General features: G+C 39.5%; 1 protein-coding gene across 8 annotated transcripts in view; it reads right to left on the minus strand.

Moving 5' to 3' along the window:
• Positions 1-468: 468 nt before the first annotated feature.
• The window catches only part of LOC144593494 (signal-induced proliferation-associated 1-like protein 2), a 389,226-nt gene continuing 372,511 nt past the window's right edge, over positions 469-17,183 (minus strand). For all 8 annotated transcript variants that reach the window (XM_078399153.1, XM_078399151.1, XM_078399145.1 and 5 more), the window contains 2 exons: positions 3,598-3,679; positions 469-1,493 (listed from right to left, as the gene is read on the minus strand). In XM_078399153.1, coding sequence (XP_078255279.1) covers positions 1,347-1,493; positions 3,598-3,679 — 229 coding nt within the window. In that variant the 3' untranslated portion in view covers positions 469-1,346. The remainder of the gene's footprint in view (positions 1,494-3,597; positions 3,680-17,183) is intronic.

The raw sequence follows: 17,183 nt of genomic DNA on the forward strand, positions 1-17,183 counted from the left end.
AAATTGCCACATCAAAATACTGATCCTTGTAGTGCCTTTGTCTTTTTTTTGATAACCCCCTTCAAAATGTGCACTGGTTCTCACTTATTTTGTCAATAGATATTTTCTCTTAATTTATTTCCTTTAGAACATTCAAGATTTTTGAACACTACCAAATCAGTTCTCAAAACCTGATCTGAGAATAACTCCACTTTTTCTCCAGTAGATCAGAATGGTCACATAATGAAGAACTTATTATATCTTTTGTTAAGGGCATTCTAGAGAGAGTGTAATGCACAATTGGACCCATTGCGCTAATTGCAGGTGATCAGTGTTTTAGAGGTTCCCAACATGTATGTTCCATGTGCATTGTTAAACTAACATAAGCACCACATTTGGATGATTTAAAAAGCTGAGATGTCATAATAGGTTGCTTAAAACATAAAAAGATCAAAAAGGTAAAAAATTGAGCAACTAACTTTGTCCTACATTTATTAAAAAAGCAACTGTATGTCACATTTCAAATGAAGTAGTTTAAAAAGAACACATTTCTCAAAGCGTACAAACCATGGAATATTATATACTAGCAGCATCCAAATGTTAAATTTACTACAAACCATGACAGTCTTTGTACTGACGAGCTACAGACAACACAATTTACAGCAAACTGGTTTTCCATAGTGCAGATAAACAAAACTTAAAGTTAACAATTTAAGGTTAAATAATTTAAAATAATTGTTAAATACAAGACACTTTTCATTTAGAGCTTCTGTACAAAGATAAACAAATTTGGCATTGTACAAGTGACTTGCTGACTCACTATGTACACACTCTTTATAGAATGGTGTACCATTGATCCTACAGCCTTAAGTGAACTGTACAAAAATCAGTGAAGTTGTAGATTTAGTAGTGAGCCATTCAAAAGGCAAGTGTAGCTTTAAACATCAGAACACTGCTTGTTTCAGGCACTAATGTTTATTCCAGCAAATGAACATTCCCCTAAAGTAATTGTATCTAAACCTGCTTCATCAGACTAGTGCTAAATTCCAAACAAAGCCCTGCGGGATATCACTAAAGTCTTATTGCTATAACACTGCGACAATGGAAAGAAACTAATTACAAAAAATAGAGCACCTTTTACATTGAAGTTACCATCTGAAGTTTCTATTTTACATTACGCGAGGCTGTGAGGCCCTTGGCATGTTCAACCGCTGGGTTTAACTGGATTCTTGTCAGTGTATTTGAATGAACAGAACCAGACATATAATTATAGCTACAACACCTATACTTATTTCTGAACAGATTAGTATAACATTCTAGGAGTTAATGAATCTTTCAGCTCGAGCTTTTGATCACGGTTCTCATCATCAGGACTTCTTGTCTATGGTGTTGAAGAACCATTCAGTAAATTTCCGTAACTGTGCAGCAGCGGTTTGTGACTCCTCTTGAAGCCGCAGGTTATCATGTCGCAGATGGTGGACCTCAGCCTGGAGCATCGCCTTGTCTTCCTTTTCCTGCCCAGACAATTATTACACGAGAAGCACACGTTACGTTCCTCTGCACACTGCAAGACTTTGGCAAATTAGATCTTGTGCTATGTGTTTCCTTGCAATTTGTAGTTTCACCAAGGTGTTACAATTCATGTCTGTGCTTTTTTAATTGGCATAATGAGGCTTCACTTAATTAAGTTGGTCACCAAGCTTGGTTAATTGACATGAAATGGAACAGAAATGTGTATTTATTAGCTATATTTCCCATTGTTTTTTCTTCAAAAGAAAATTATTAAACTTCAAATAGTGTGACAACCTACAAATGTGCAATATTTTATAGTTTTGTGAAATGTTCTTTCGTCCATATCAATGATTTTGATGAGAATGAACAAGACATGATTAAGAAATGTGAGGATGGCAACTAAAATAAGTGGTATCATAGACAGTGAAGATAGTTATCAAGAATTACAGTAAGATCTTGATCAGCTGGGCAAGTGGGCCAAGGTGTAAAAAATGGAGTTTAATTTTGATATGTGTGAGGCATTGCATTTTCGGAAGTCAAACCAGGGCAGGATCTTCACAGTAAAAGGTAGGACCCTGGGGAGTGTTATCCCTGGCGAGGGATCTACATGTATGGTGGAATGGGTGATGGTGACTTTTGGAACATTGGTCTTCATCAATCAAGGAATTGAGTATAACAGTTGTACAAAACATTGGTGAGGCTGCACTTGGAGTACTTGTTCAGTTTTGGTCACTTGGCACAGGAAGGATGTCATTAAGCTGGAAAGAATACAGAAGATTTACAAGGATGTTACCATGACTCGAGGGCCTAAGCTGTAGAGGAGAAGTTAGGTAGGTTTCGACTTTATTTTTTGGAGCACAAGAGGCTGAATAAGGGCTGAGAGGGATGTATAAAATCATGATGTGAATGGACATGGTGAATGCAGTCTTTTTCCCCAAGGTAGGGGAATCAAGAACTAGAGGGCATCGATTTAAGGTGAGAAGGGAAAGATTGCAAAGAAATCTGAAGGGAAACTTTTTCAAACGGAAAATAGTCGGTATATAGAACGAACTGCCAGAAGTAGTTGACATGGGTACAATAACATTTAAAATAAATTAAGGCAAGTACATGGATAGGAACAGTTTAGAGAGATATAAGAGTCAGCACAGACCAGCATTGAGGGTGCATCTTGGTTGGCATGGCCAAGATGGGCCAACGGCCCTGTTGCCGTGCTGCATGACTAGGTTGTATGTAACATTCCAGATGTGATCTTGTGGAGTTCTCTACAACTGTACCTTTGGTGAGGCAACACCTTATATTTTGCATACAGTTTTACCTCATTAAAGAAAGTGTTGGGTTTAAAGTGGTGAAGGTTTACTAGTTTGATTTTGGGCTGATGAGGTTATCATATGAAGAAGCATCGAGTTGAATGGGTTTATCACCTTGTTTATTAGCAAAGCGAGAGGCAATCTTAATGAAACGGGTTAATAAGCTAGATAAAAACAAGGGGACATAGTCCCATGATAAGAAGTTGGTCACTTACAGCTGAGTTGAGGAGAAATTTATTCTCTGAGGCATGTGAATCTAGATGTTTTTACCTCAGACAGCTGTGGCTGTTGAGTCTTTAGGTACATTAAAAGCTGTGCCAGGGATTTTTCCATTGCAGGGCAGTCAAATATGATCAAGCAGGATAATGGAGTTGAGACCAGAGATCTTAGTGAATAATGGGGAATGTACAAGGAACCATGCCTGCTAGTCCTATTCTCATGTACTTCAGATCCACCACTTGTAGTTCTGTAGCAATGTCACATGTCTGCAGAAAGGAATGAGCAAAAGATTGAAAGAGGGTAGGGAAGACAAGTGTGAAAGGGAGGATACTTACAGCAAAACATCAGTGTTGCCAGAATCTTTGAAGAAGGATGCATAGGAGGACAAGAAAAATGGGGACTGAATAGAGTAGAAAAGGTTGAATGAGGATGACAGAGAGGATCTTGCAGGGGACTGGTTGGGGATGATGTGTAAAGGAAGTGTGGTTTTCAAGAGGCAAGAAGCTGTATTTTTAATGCAACGCATGAATGTTTTAAATGGTGACATGGATGAAAGGAACAAATGGTTAAGAGTCAGTACCTTTCGGAGATCATCCTGAAGTTGGATGAGAATAGTCTCCAGCTGATTCACTTTCCCGGTAATAGTGTTTGCAGTATTTCCCCTAAATGAAAGCACCAAGGGGGATAAATTAGTTTTTGACACTTCACAGATGGTTAGTTGATTAATCCAATCTTAACCTCTAATGTGGAGAGAGATATAAAGTGAAATAACTCTGGCAGTCAGTAATACACAAAATACGGGAGATGCAAGCAATCTAAGACCATCAGCATGAGGTTAACAGTTCGGTTGCAATCTCTGGAATAACGACAAAAATCTTAATAGACAGGACCATTTTGGCCTATTGTATGTAGCTCATTCATCTTAAAATATAGCAAAAAAAATCCCAGGCCTGAATGAAAGGCTGTTTCGCAGGTGTTAGAAATAATACCCAAGTGGCTGGGCTGAGGAAGCTTCTGTGGTAGGAGATTGCAGGGGAGGGGAATCCAGATATAAACCACAATTACTAACCTCCCTTGATTAGCAGGTAGTTGCATTGCTTGTCAAATCAGTTAACAATCTGATTATATAATGTGGTCAGAGAACCAAAGGGACACAAGCTACATTATTGTCTGCTGAAAGTTTGCTTTAATGCTGACCATATTATGTTAATATTTGAATCTCACATTAGTTAGCCAGCGAGTGTAATTCTAGTATTTCAAAATAATTGAAATTCTGCTTAGCATGTACAGAAATACCAATAAACTGACATGAAGATTATCGAATGTGATTGACTGGTGTCAAATCAAGTCATTATCAACCCTCGGGTACTGCCTGAGAAGAAGGAGGGTCATTGTTTGTACTTCTGTTTATATTTTTTCAATGATTAAAGGAAAAAATAATATCCATGGGGTTGAGGCTTTTGGATGTTACCAAGTTGGGTGTGGCAGCCAATTATGAGTGATATTCCTGAGATGGAAAATAAACAGGCAACGAGGCAAGATGGAGTTTAATACAATATACAGTGCCCTTCATAATGGTTGGGATAAAGACCCATTATTTATTTATTTGCCTCTGTACTCCACAATTTGAGATTTGTAATAGAAAAAAATCACATGTGGTTAAAGTGCACATTGTCAGATTTTATTAAAGGGGATTTTTATACATTTTGGTTTCACCATGTAGAAATTACAGCTATGTTTACACATAGTCCCTCCATTTCAGGGCACAATAATATTTCGGACACATGGCTTAACAGGTGTTTGTAATTGCTCAGGTGTGTTTAATTGCCTCCTTAATGCAGGCACAAGATTGCTGTAGGAGACATCAGCCAAACCTTAGGCTTACCAAAATTAACTGTTTGGAACATCATTAAGAAGAAAGAGAGCACAGGTGAGCTTACTAATCGCAAAGGGACTGGCAGGCCGTGGGAGACCTCCACAGCTGATGACAGAAGAATTCTCTCTATAATAAAGAAAAATTCCCAAACACCTGTCCGACAGATCAGAAACACTCTTCAGGAGTCAGGTGTGCATTTGTCAATGACCACTGTCCGCAGAAGACTTCATGAACAGAAATACAGAGGCTACACTGCAAGATGCAAACCACTGGTTAGTCGCAAAAATAGGATGGCCTGGTTACAGTTTTCCAAGAAGTACTTAAAAGAGCAACCACAGTTCTGGAAAAAAGGTCTTGTGAACAGATGAGATGAAACTTAACTTATATCAGAGTGATGGCAAGTATGGAGGAGAGAAGGAACCCCCCAAGATCCAAAGCATACCACCTCATCTGTGAAACACGGTGGGTGGGGGTGTTATGGCCTGGGCACGTATGGCTGCTGAAGGTACTGGCTCACTTATCTTCATTGATGATACAAGTGCTGATGGTAGTAGCATAATGAATTATGAAGTGTATAGACACATCCTATCTGCTCAAGATCAAACAAATGCCTCAAAACGTTGGCTGGCGGTTCATTCTACAGCAAGACAATGATCCCAAATATACTGCTAAAGCAACAAAGGAGTTTTTCAAAGCTAAAAAATGGTAAATTCTTGAGTGGCCAAGTTAATCGCCTGATCTAAACCTAATTGAGCATGCCTTTTATATGCTGAAGAGAAAACTGAAGGGGACTAGTCCCCAAAACAAGCATAAGCGAAAGATGGCTGCAATATAGGCCTGGCAGAGCATCACCAGAGAAGACACCCAGGTGATGACCATGAATCGCAGACTTCAAGCAGTCATTGCATGCAAAGGATATGCAACAAAATACTAAACATGACTAATTTCATTTACATGACATTGCTGTGTCCCAAACATTATGGTGCCCTGAAATGGGCCAATTATGTATAAACACTGCTGTAATTTCTACATGGTGAAACCAAAATGTATAAAAATGGCCTTTATTAAAATCTGACAATGTGCACCTTAACTACATGTGATTTTGTTTCTCTTACAAATCTCAAATTGTGGAGTACAGAGGCAAATAAATAAATGATGGGTCTTTGTCCCAAACATTATGGAGGCCACTGTGGTCACAAGTGTAGTGAGAGAAGTGACAACAGGGAGAGCCTATTAAATGGTAAATTACTGAAGGTGAACAAAGAAAAGAAACGGGTGAATGGGACATTAAAGACTCAATTTGTTGTTTGCAGCCAATCAAGGGTAAGCATGGGGTGTGAAAAATCAATGCAACTGCCCAGTTTAGATTTCTGTATGGCAGATCGGATGGTGAATTATTAAAAGGTTAAAATGTTGAATGCTGATTCCAGTACAACAAAAACATTTATGTGGCAAAATTTGTCTGTACCATCATGCTGAAAAATGCAAGTTCAATCTGCATTCTGTGAATCAATACATTTTGTTGCTGACAATAACTAAGCTTAATTAAAACATTCTGGAGAGCTGGGAAAGTAATGATAACAGGAACCTGCTTGTTTTATAAGGTATCGATAGGATAGCAGGTTGACAATAGGTCGAGTCAGCTTCATGCATATCAATGGATCACTTAAACATACACTTCTGCCCAGACAGATATAAACACCCATCAGAGGCTTCTACACTGAATATGCCATAAACTGAATGTGGCCAAGGTATATAAATCGTGTTTACAGGAATTTAGCATTTTGACCTAGGAATTCTGAGCCCAAGATACCCCAGCACTGTTTTTTTTAAAGATGCTAACAACAGTATAATAACTGTTATTAAGAAGGGCCTCGACCTGAAACATCACACATTCCTTCTCTCCAGAGATGCTGCCTGTCCTGCTGAGTTACTCCAGCTTTTTGTGTCCATCTTCAGTATAATAACTCTTATGGTGAATTTGGTAAGTTAAAGGAAAGTGTGGGGAAAAAAAAATCAGCTGAGTTTCAAAACCATGTAGGGAACATGGCCTTAATTTGTTGAAAGGGTGCGCTGAGACTCGGGGCCCAATGATGGGGGTTTAGGGGAACACAGTCATCAGCACCTGGTGAGCCAAATGTTGAATTATCTGGATTTCTGAACTATCGGGAGTTTTTTGATAAATAATTCACTTTTTCTTCCTGATGTTAGGTTTGGGTGGGCTGGCTAGAAAATCCGTACTATTCTGCTTACCAAGTGCAGAATGTATCGGAATCTTGGCTGCAACTGAAGGAAGTCTGAGGGGAGAGAAAGGTAAATTAAACTTTTGAAAATTTCATTTTTATCTCAGAATTTTTATAGTTGGCAGTAATGCTTTGATTGATTTCTAATGGTACTGAGTTGGGATCTTCAGTGGGATTATCTTTTGTGTAAACCACCCCAGTTTTGTGGATGCTCGTGCCATTGCAAGACCACAGATGGTGCAGAAATGTCTGACAGTTATAAGTGATTGGGTGCGGGCTTACTCTGGATTTCTGTGTTTTATTCTTCCCTCCTGAATGATTAATTCAAAGCCTTTTCTTGGGCTAAGTATGGTCAGGCTGGTTCTGTGATTTATCACACAGTGAAGGTCACTGTGATTTGGGGAACTTGGTGATACCATTTCCTGCGGCAGATGCAGGAAGATCCAGCTGCAGCTAACCCATTCAAGCTTGTCCTTCTTGATAATGAACATAACCATAGTGTCTCTGCCCCGATATATCCTTCTCCTTCAAGTTGCAACAATGAGATTATGGATAAGTGATTGAAGTTTTTCACTGCTGAGATATGGTCTGTTTCTGCGGCTTTGTTAGTTATTTAGTTGGGACGTGTTCTTTTCCACGATTTTTTGCCCACAAGTGACAGCAAGGTTGACTTAAAAGGTGGTGTGGGATGAAGTCAAGGGTACTGCTGTCAAGGACCGAGTTATGGTTTAGCTGCTCTTCGGAATGTGTCTTCCAGGAAGAATCAAGATGTTCCTTCTCAGTCCTGTTCCTGGCTTGGAATAAGAAATGATCTTTGATGTTTGGACAATAGATGGTTTTCACAACACTGAAGAACCTGCTTATATTATGGCTGTCGAAGAGTTGATCCTCACCTTTCTATCCACATTAGGTTCCAGGTTGTCTGCTGGATATCTGCCTTCAGCTACCTGCTGAACAACTTTTTTTCCTTGAAGTGAAACTTGCATTCTAAGAACACCTTAAATTTGTGACTAATTAGTTGCTCATTCACTTGGTTGTTTGTGATAGTGAAGCAAAGAGTCCCCTTAGAGGTGCTGATTATGGTGGACTTCAAGGCAGCCATTGATGTTTTACAGCTCTTGTGGGGCGAGAGTTGTCTGTGAGGTGCTCTCTGAGAAAAGCTGCAGCAGTTTTGAGGTCCTTGCCAGCTAGGACATTAATCTTATTGAAGTATCTCTTGTTAGGTTATTTCAGAAGACCTGGTATTGTCTGAAGTTGTGCATAGCCATACCCAGACAGGTGTGCAGGTGGGAGGAGACAAGGGATGCAAATTATCTCTCATCTTGAGGAACATTAGCAAGCTATTTGTGAAGTTTTCTTTTCTTTTTGCAGTTAGCATTTAGTATTTTCTTCACATGTTTAACATTGTTAGATCTGTGGCTTCAGAATTTTATATTTTAAAATTACTTTCCGAAACCAAGCACAGATTCAGTTTTCTTCCTATTTAAACAAAACAGAAATACTATGATCTTTCATTACTCTTTTCTGGAATGTCATAAATGATGACCATTTTAAGTAATATCTTTCGAGACACAGATTATTAAAAAACCATTGCAAATAATTTCCAGGAGGAAAAAAATTACAAATGGAACAATGCTTTTAAAAATAAAACTTTTAACATATTGTTGCTATTTGGAGCAAACTCATCTTAAACAAGTTCTAATGAGAACAGATGGCAACACTTTTACTTCACTTGGGAGTTGAAGAGGAATCGCATTACACAAGACAAATGTAAAGTCATCAGTTTCACAGATCCTGCTGGCAGGATGCAGAATTTAAAGTTCCTAATCAATCCTGTTTAATCCATGTTTATTTATAGTGAGTGGAATGTTCCATTTACTGCTGTGTCAGCAAGACTGATGCAAAAGCTTCCCACCCATAAATGTATACACAAAGCTGAAGTTGCACACAGCTGGTTGCACACACATTTATGCATAGACTTGCATGCATGCTTAAGCAGGCACAATCAGTTTGACAAAGCCAGAGTTTTGTACATGCAATCAAGAGCTTATATCGACATATACCTCCTGTGCACGATCGTTCACAGCCATCCAAATAAATATACGCAAAATCAAAACCAACAATCTTATACAGCCATACATATGCACGTGTACACATTCATGCATGCACAGGCCATCTTAGACTTCAATGGCTTGCAGTATCACTGGCAACAACACATCCCTTACCCAATGCATTCAATGATTGCTTTGAGCAGAAGGTCGGTGGAAATGACCAGTTTTGAGGAGCACCTGTAGGTGCAGTTACCCTTGCAGAAGTTAGGTCTGCCTTCCTGAGAGTGAACCCGCAGAAAGCAACTAGCCACGTCTTCAGAACCTTCATGGGGCAATTGGCAGGAAAATTTATGGACATCTTTAACACCTCCCTACTCCTTTCGGAGGTTTACACCTGCTTTAAGGGACTACTATCATCCCAGTGTCAAAGAAAAGCAAGATGGCATGTCTTAATGACAACTTTCCAGTGGCTCTGACATCCACCATCATGAAGTGCTTCAAGAGGCTGATTGTGCCCACATCAACTCCATTCTCCTAGACACCCTTGATCCACTGCTATTCACCTATGTCACAACAGGTTCACAACTGATGCCATTTTCCTGGCTCTGTAGTCGTCTCTAGAAGATCTGGATATCTAGATCAGAGTCCTGTTTATCGACTATAGCTTTACCTACAACACCATAATTCCAACCAAACATCTCCATTCCTGGACAGACACAACATGCTGGAGTAACTCAGCGGGTCAGGCAGCATCTCTGGAGAGAAGGAATGGGTGATGTTTTGTGTCGAGACCCTTCTTCAGATTTCCTCCTTCCCTCCGACCAACAACACCTATTCCTGGACCTAGGATTCAGCACACCCTGTGCAACTAAATCCTCAAGTTCCTGATGTATAGACCACAATCAGTAAAGATAAATGTCAAAAAGTCTCCATGATAATTCTCAACACTGGTGCTCTGCAAGCTGATAAGCCTCTTATCATACTCCTTGTACAGTTGAGACTGTATAGCCAAATTCTGCTCTAGTTTCATTTACAAGTTTGCAGATACAGTAGTGGGCTAGATCTCAAACAATAACAAGTCAGAGTACAGGAAAGAGATAGAGAGGTTAGTAACATGATGTCAGGTCAACACTCTCCTTCAATATTAGTCCAAAAAAAGGAGCTGGTTACCGACTTCAGAAAATGGGGTGGCGTACATGTCCAAATCGGCATCAATGGTGCTGAAGTGGAAGTGCTGAGAGCGTCAATTCCAGAGTGTAAATATCTCCTATTATTTCTCCTGGTCCAACCACATTGACACCAAGGCCAAGAAAGCACACTAACTTCAAAATTCAGGCATCTGCAGTTTCTCGGTTCTCTTCTAATTCCTCAGAACAGTAAGGAAGTTCAGCATGTCTCAATGACTCCTGCCAATTTCTACAGATGCACCATATGGAAAGCATTCTAGCAGAATGCATCGTAACTTGGTTTGGCACCTGATCTGCCCAAGCCGACAAGAAATTGCAAAGTTGTGGATGCAGCCCAATCTATCATGCAACCACCACCTCCCCCCATCGACTCTACCAACACTTCACATTGCCTTAGGAAAGCAGCCAACATAATTAATTCCCTCTTTTCCCCTCTCTTGTTAGGCAGACAAGCACATACCACAAGATATAGGAACAACTTATTTCTTGCTGTTATCAGACAATTAAGTTAAGTTAAGTGTGTAGATGCGATCACAAGAATGAAGAGTGTTTTACTGTTATATGTCTCGAAATGGAACAATGAAATTCTTACTTGCAGCAGCACAACAGATATGTAATATGGCATTCAGTACATGCCATAATAAATTTTAAAACAGAATATGTAATGCCCGCAAGTCTTTGTGGTTCAGAGCTTATTTTGTGGTTGCAGTGTTTAAAACCCTGATGGTTTTTGGGAAGAAGCTGCTCCTGAACCTGGACATTACAGTTTTCAGGTTCCTACACCTTCTTCCCGACACCAGCCTGATAAACGTCCATGATATCTAAATCCTCCAATTTTGCCTCCATCATAATCCCTGAAATTCATTCCACTATTTGCAACGTTTGTTTGTTGTTACAGCTCTTATCTCTGGGAATCATCCCTAAACCAATTTGCTTGTTTAACTTACAATGATCCTAAGAACTTGCTCTAATCATGTTTTTTGTTCATCAACCTACCTTATTTTTTAAAATGAGGTCTGGATATCAACTTTGGCTTGATAATACACTTGTAAAATGCCCTAGGATATTTTACAACATTAAAGGGAGTTACATTAATTCAAGTTATGTTTGTAAATACCTATTGAAGCGTCAGACTGAACTATCTATGGATGTGCACATACTTGCATGAAACCCAAACCTCTAACTAGAATTCTTGCAAATGCATCAAGCAGCACAGACGTAAGAACAAACAGAGTTCACACATTAAATCAGATTCAACTTTGTTAACAAAGTATTTTACAGACCATTTTAGAATACTCCCTAAAATGCATAAATTTGATTTAATGTCCCCTATTTACTTTAAATAGGATTAACGCATTTAAAGTAAAAATGTACGCATTTGTATTTCGTGTGCCCTTGGCTCTGTTCGTCAAAACTGGTTTTAGCATCAGAGTTAGTTTTAATTAGAACATAATGGGGATTTGATGGAGGGCATTTATTATATAAAAACAAAATAATGTATGAATATCAATTAACATGTATGTATCAATTTATCTTAAGGATTTGGCAAATTCCCACATAAGACAATTCATTTTTAGCATCACATTGTTCACAAGCGTTTAATTCTAAAAAGATTGAAAATAGATTTTCTTGGGAGTTTTGCTTTAACATGAAGACTTTGGGCCCATTGTTATTGTTGACTGATCAAAATTTAAATGTGAATAAATTAGATGATTGATTTTGAAGTTAGCTAAAGCAAGGCAGATTTATAATTCAACTCCATTAGCTCAATTATTTGAATATCACCAAAAATAATAACAGTCAGTTAAAAGAAATCGCTGGAGAGTAATTGGAGTCACGTCTGACACAAAGTTTGTGGAGTCCAATCTATGTCCTTTAGATAGTTCCTCAGGATTACATCATTGGTGTTAATGAATTTCTTTCTTTCATAACTGCTGGAGACTGCTTGCTGATAGTTCCACATAACAACTTTAATTACAGCTTCTTCATAAATCAAGTAGTCTCCAGATTCAGGGACAGTTTCTTCCCAGTTGTTATCAAGCAACTGAACCATCCTACTGCAACTAGAGAGCAGTCCTGAACTACTATCTAAGCCATTGGTGACCCTCAGACTATCTTTGATTGGACTTTACTGGCTTTATCTTGCACGAAACGTTATTCCCTTATCATGTATCTGTACACTGTGAATGGCTCAATTGTAATCATGTATTGTCTTTCCGCTGACTGGTTCGCATGTAACAAGATCTTTTCACTGTACATCGGTACACGTGACAATGAACTAAAACTGAACTCAAACTTTATGTAGCATTGCATCTAGATAACATTCAAGTTTCAGAAGATAGGTGGCAGATAACATTCATGTCACAAAAGTGGCAGATAAATAACCAATTCGAACAAACAGCTGAACCTCCTTACAGCATCATCATGGACTCAACAGTCGACATCGAGCAGCTCACCACCAACTAGAGTAATCAGATCAGTGATATCATAGAGAACTAGCCAGCTAGAGCCAGGGTACCTTGGAATAAGTATCTTCAGGTCACAAATATCATGAGCTGAGTCATAATACTGCTGTAAGTGCATGTGTAACTTTACAAATGTACTACAGCAGTTTATGGAAAAAGCTCACCAACTCCCTAGCCTAGACTAACGACGGATGGACGCACATCATGGAAATGTGCTCCTCACCTTACTAATGATCAATGGTACAGGCTAGTTTCCAAATAATCAAGATCTGATTAGCTTTACACTCTTTTACCTCTCTTCGACCCCATGTGATACTTCATACAGTTGTTAAAGTCATAAACTACAGTCACCGGTGAGGCTGCATTTGGAGTATTGTGTCAGTTTTGGTCACCCTCCTATGGAAAGATGTTGCGAAGCTGGAAAGAGTGCACAGAAGATTTATGAGGATGTTGCCAGGATTTGAGGGCCTGAACTATAGAAAAACGTGCAAGCTAGGGCTTTATTTCTTGGAATGTTGGAGGATGAAGAGTGATCTTATAGAGGTGTATAAGATCATGAGGGGAATAGATAGGGTGAAAACAAAGAGTATTTTGCCTAGAGTAGGTGAATCAAGAACCAGAGGACATAGGTTTAAAGTGAGAGGGGAAAGATTAAATAGAACCCGAGTGGCAACGTTTTCCACACAGGATGGTGGGTATGTGGAATGAGGTGCCAGAGGAGGTAGTTATGGCAGGTACTATAACAACATTTAAAATACATTTTGACAGGTATATGGATAGGAATGGTTTAGAGAGAAAAGGGCCAAAAGCAGGCAAGTAATACCAATGTAGATGGAGCATTTTAGTGGGCTTGAGCAAGTTGGGCTGAAGGGCCTGTTTCCCTGCTGTATTTATTAGGTTAAAATAATAATTTGACACTCTTAATGTCTCAAGTAATTCAAATAACTTTCGATCCATGGCTATCCATATAGAGCAGACTTTGAAGGAATAGTCAGATAATTCTATTATCTTGAATGAGTGCATATGATTTTAAACTATTTTGGTAACATCTTGCCTTATTATCTACAAGAAGATGGCAGTGCCAAGCTTTCCTACAGGAGTAGAAATATTTCCAGATCTAGGCCAGATGCTTTCCATGGCAGGTCAACTGGCAATGGCATAAATTAATTCTTGATGTTGAGATTATCATGACGAAATAACCTAAATACACGGGTGAGTGGAACTCATGTGGCATAGGTGAACTACTTGTTTTGATTGGGAGTGAAATTCCCAAGGCTGTCCTTGTACCAGTAACACCATTTTGATTGACAGTTGGCCTAGTTGTGAAGGTGACTTTTGATTTTCCTTTGTGCTACACTGGACGTCAAAAAGTGTTGTTCAATCACATTAGCAAAATGTTTCTATTTTGCCAAGCTCCTTTATGTTCGCATTATCATATTCTCATGATTAAAAGTAACTGAAGATTATGTCCAAGATAATAAAACCAAGAAAGAAACATGGACAATGATTAAAAATCTATAGACAATCATTCTTACAAAAAATAAGATAAATGAGCTGCTTCCTCTTGTCCCAGGAATAATTTGCTGGGACAAGATCTAAATATAAAAATAAACAGCGGTCCTGGTAATAACACAATGCTCAAGGCAAACCTTGTTCTCAAATCTGCTGAATATTGAGCACTGAACAATCTATTTAGAATGAACATAAAAGATAAATTAGCTTTTATAAAAATATAGGTTATAAATCGAGAGTTTTTCTTTTTCAAAGGAGTCAAACCGATTTCTCAAGAATGCTTTGCATGAACATCGTTCCCATGCCTGATTATCCAAATATAATTATAAGATTTTTTAAAGATAGATGCAGATGCTGTAATCTTAAGCAAAAAAACAACCAGTGGAGGAACTCAGCAGGATCAGGCAGCAGCAAATGGACAGATGTTCATGGTTGGGACTCTTCATCAGACCCTGTGTGAAGAAGGGTTGTAGCCCAAAAATGTTGTCTGTTTGGGATAGGATGCCAGGAGGCATCCAAAATCAGTATAATTCTCTTTATTGTTAACTACCAAGGAAAGCAACCCGACAGAACGATTGTGTAATTTTTCAACTCTCAACAACCAGCCTGATTTTGTTAGATTACCAGGCCTGGTCAGTGACCACCAAGAACCATACTAGCATTATCCAAACTAAACTAGTATTGTTTGTTCTTTTATGATTCTTGTAACCAATAGAGTGGTTGTGTGTCTATCTGTCTGGCTTAGTTTGAATGAAAGCATCTGTTTTTAGTTCATTTCATCCCTCAATTTTAAAGAGTAGAAATATTCATAATCCTGCATCCTATTTTGTGTCAGTAGCATTCTTTTAAAATCTGGAAACAATTTTATTTTTGGCAGCCCAAACCCAATCAGAATGAAGTGGTTTGCTCTGGGTTTAGACAAGTTTCCACATGGTAAGCTATTCTGGAAGGTTAGAGTGCATGGGATCCAAGGAGAGGTAGCCAATTGGATAGAAAATTGGCTTCACGGAAGGAAGCAGTGGGTGATGGTGGAAGGATGTTTTTCGGACTGGCGGCCTGTGACTAGTGGTGTGCCACGGGGTTTGGTGCTGGGCCCATTGCTGTTTGTCATCTACATCAATGATTTAGATTAGAACATACAAACCATGATTAGCATGTTTGCAGATGACACAAAAGTGGGTGGTATTGTAGATAGTGAAGTTGTATTATTTTTCAACTCTCAACAACCAGCCTGATTTCGTTAGATTACCAGGCCTGGTCAGTGACCACCAAGAACCATACTAGCATGGTTGAACAGTGAAGATGGGTGTCAAAAATTGTAGCAGGATCTTGAACGGTTGTCCAGGTGGGCTGAGGAATGGTTGAGATGGAATTTAGTAGAGAGAACTGTGAGGTGTTGCATTTTGGGAAGTTCAACATAGCCAGGACCTACACCGTGAATGGTAGGGTGAGTGTTTGGGAGTGTTGTAGAGCAAAGGGATCTAGTATTACAGGTACATAGTTCTTTGAAGGTGGTGTCGCAGGTAGACAATAGACAATAGGTGCAGGAGTAGGCCATTTGGGCCTTCGAGCCAGCACCACCATTCAATGTGATCATGGCTAATCATTCTCAATCAGTACCCTGTTCCTGCCTTCTCCCCATACCCCCTGACTCCGCTATCCTTAAGAGCTCTATCTAGCTCTCTCTTGAATGCATTCAGAGAACTGGCCTCCACTGTCTTCTGAGGCAGAGAATTCCACAGATTTACAACTCTCTGACTGAAAAAGTTTTTCCTCATCTCCGTTCTAAATGGCCTACCCCTTATTCTTAAACTGTGGCCCCTGGTTCTGGACTCCCCCAACATTGGGAACATGTTTCCTGCCTCTAACGTGTCCAACCCCTTAATAATCTTATATGTTTCGATATGATCCCCTCTCATCCTTCTAAATTCCAGTGTATACAAGCCTAGTCGCTCCAGTCTTTCAACATATGACAGTCCCGCCATTCCGGGAATTAACCTAGTAAACCTACGCTGCACGCTCTCAATACCAAGAATATCTTTCCTCAAATTTGGAGACCAAAACTGCACACAGTACTCCAGGTGTGGTCTCACTAGGGCCCTGTACAACTCAGAAGGACCTCTTTGCTCCTATACTCAACTCCTCTTGTTATGAAGGCCAACATTCCATTGGTTTTCTTCACTGCCTGCTGTACCTGCATGCTTCCTTTCAGTGACTGATGCACTAGGACACCCAGATCTCGTTGTACGTCCCCTTTTCCTAACTTGACACCATTCAGATAATAATCTGCCTTCCTATTCTTACCACCAAAGTGGATAACCTCACACTTATCCACATTAAACTGCATCTGTCATGCATCCGCCCACTCACACAACTTGTCCAAGTCACCCTGCAACCTCATAGCATCTACCTCACAGTTCACACTACCACCCAGCTTTGTATCATCTGCAAATTTGCTAATGGTACTTTTAATCCCTTCATCCAAGTCATTAATGTATATTGTAAATAGCTGCGGTCCCAGCACCGAGCCTTGCGGTACCCCACTAGTTACTGCCTGCCATTCTGAAAGGGACCCATTTATCCCCACTCTTTGCTTTCTGTCTGTCAACCAATTTTCTATCCATGTCAGTACCCTACCCCCAATACCATGTGCTCTAATTTTGTCCACTAATCTCCTATGTGGGACCTTGTCGAAGGCTTTCTGAAAGTCGAGGTACACCACATCCACCGGCTCTCCCCTGTCAATTTTCCGAGTTACAAGAATTTCAGAAGATTAGTCAAGCATGATTTCCCCTTCGTAAATCCATGCTGACTCGGAACGATCCTGTTATT

This window comes from Rhinoraja longicauda, chromosome 5 (genome assembly GCF_053455715.1).
Source record: "Rhinoraja longicauda isolate Sanriku21f chromosome 5, sRhiLon1.1, whole genome shotgun sequence".
Taxonomy (NCBI): Eukaryota; Metazoa; Chordata; class Chondrichthyes; order Rajiformes; family Arhynchobatidae; genus Rhinoraja; species Rhinoraja longicauda.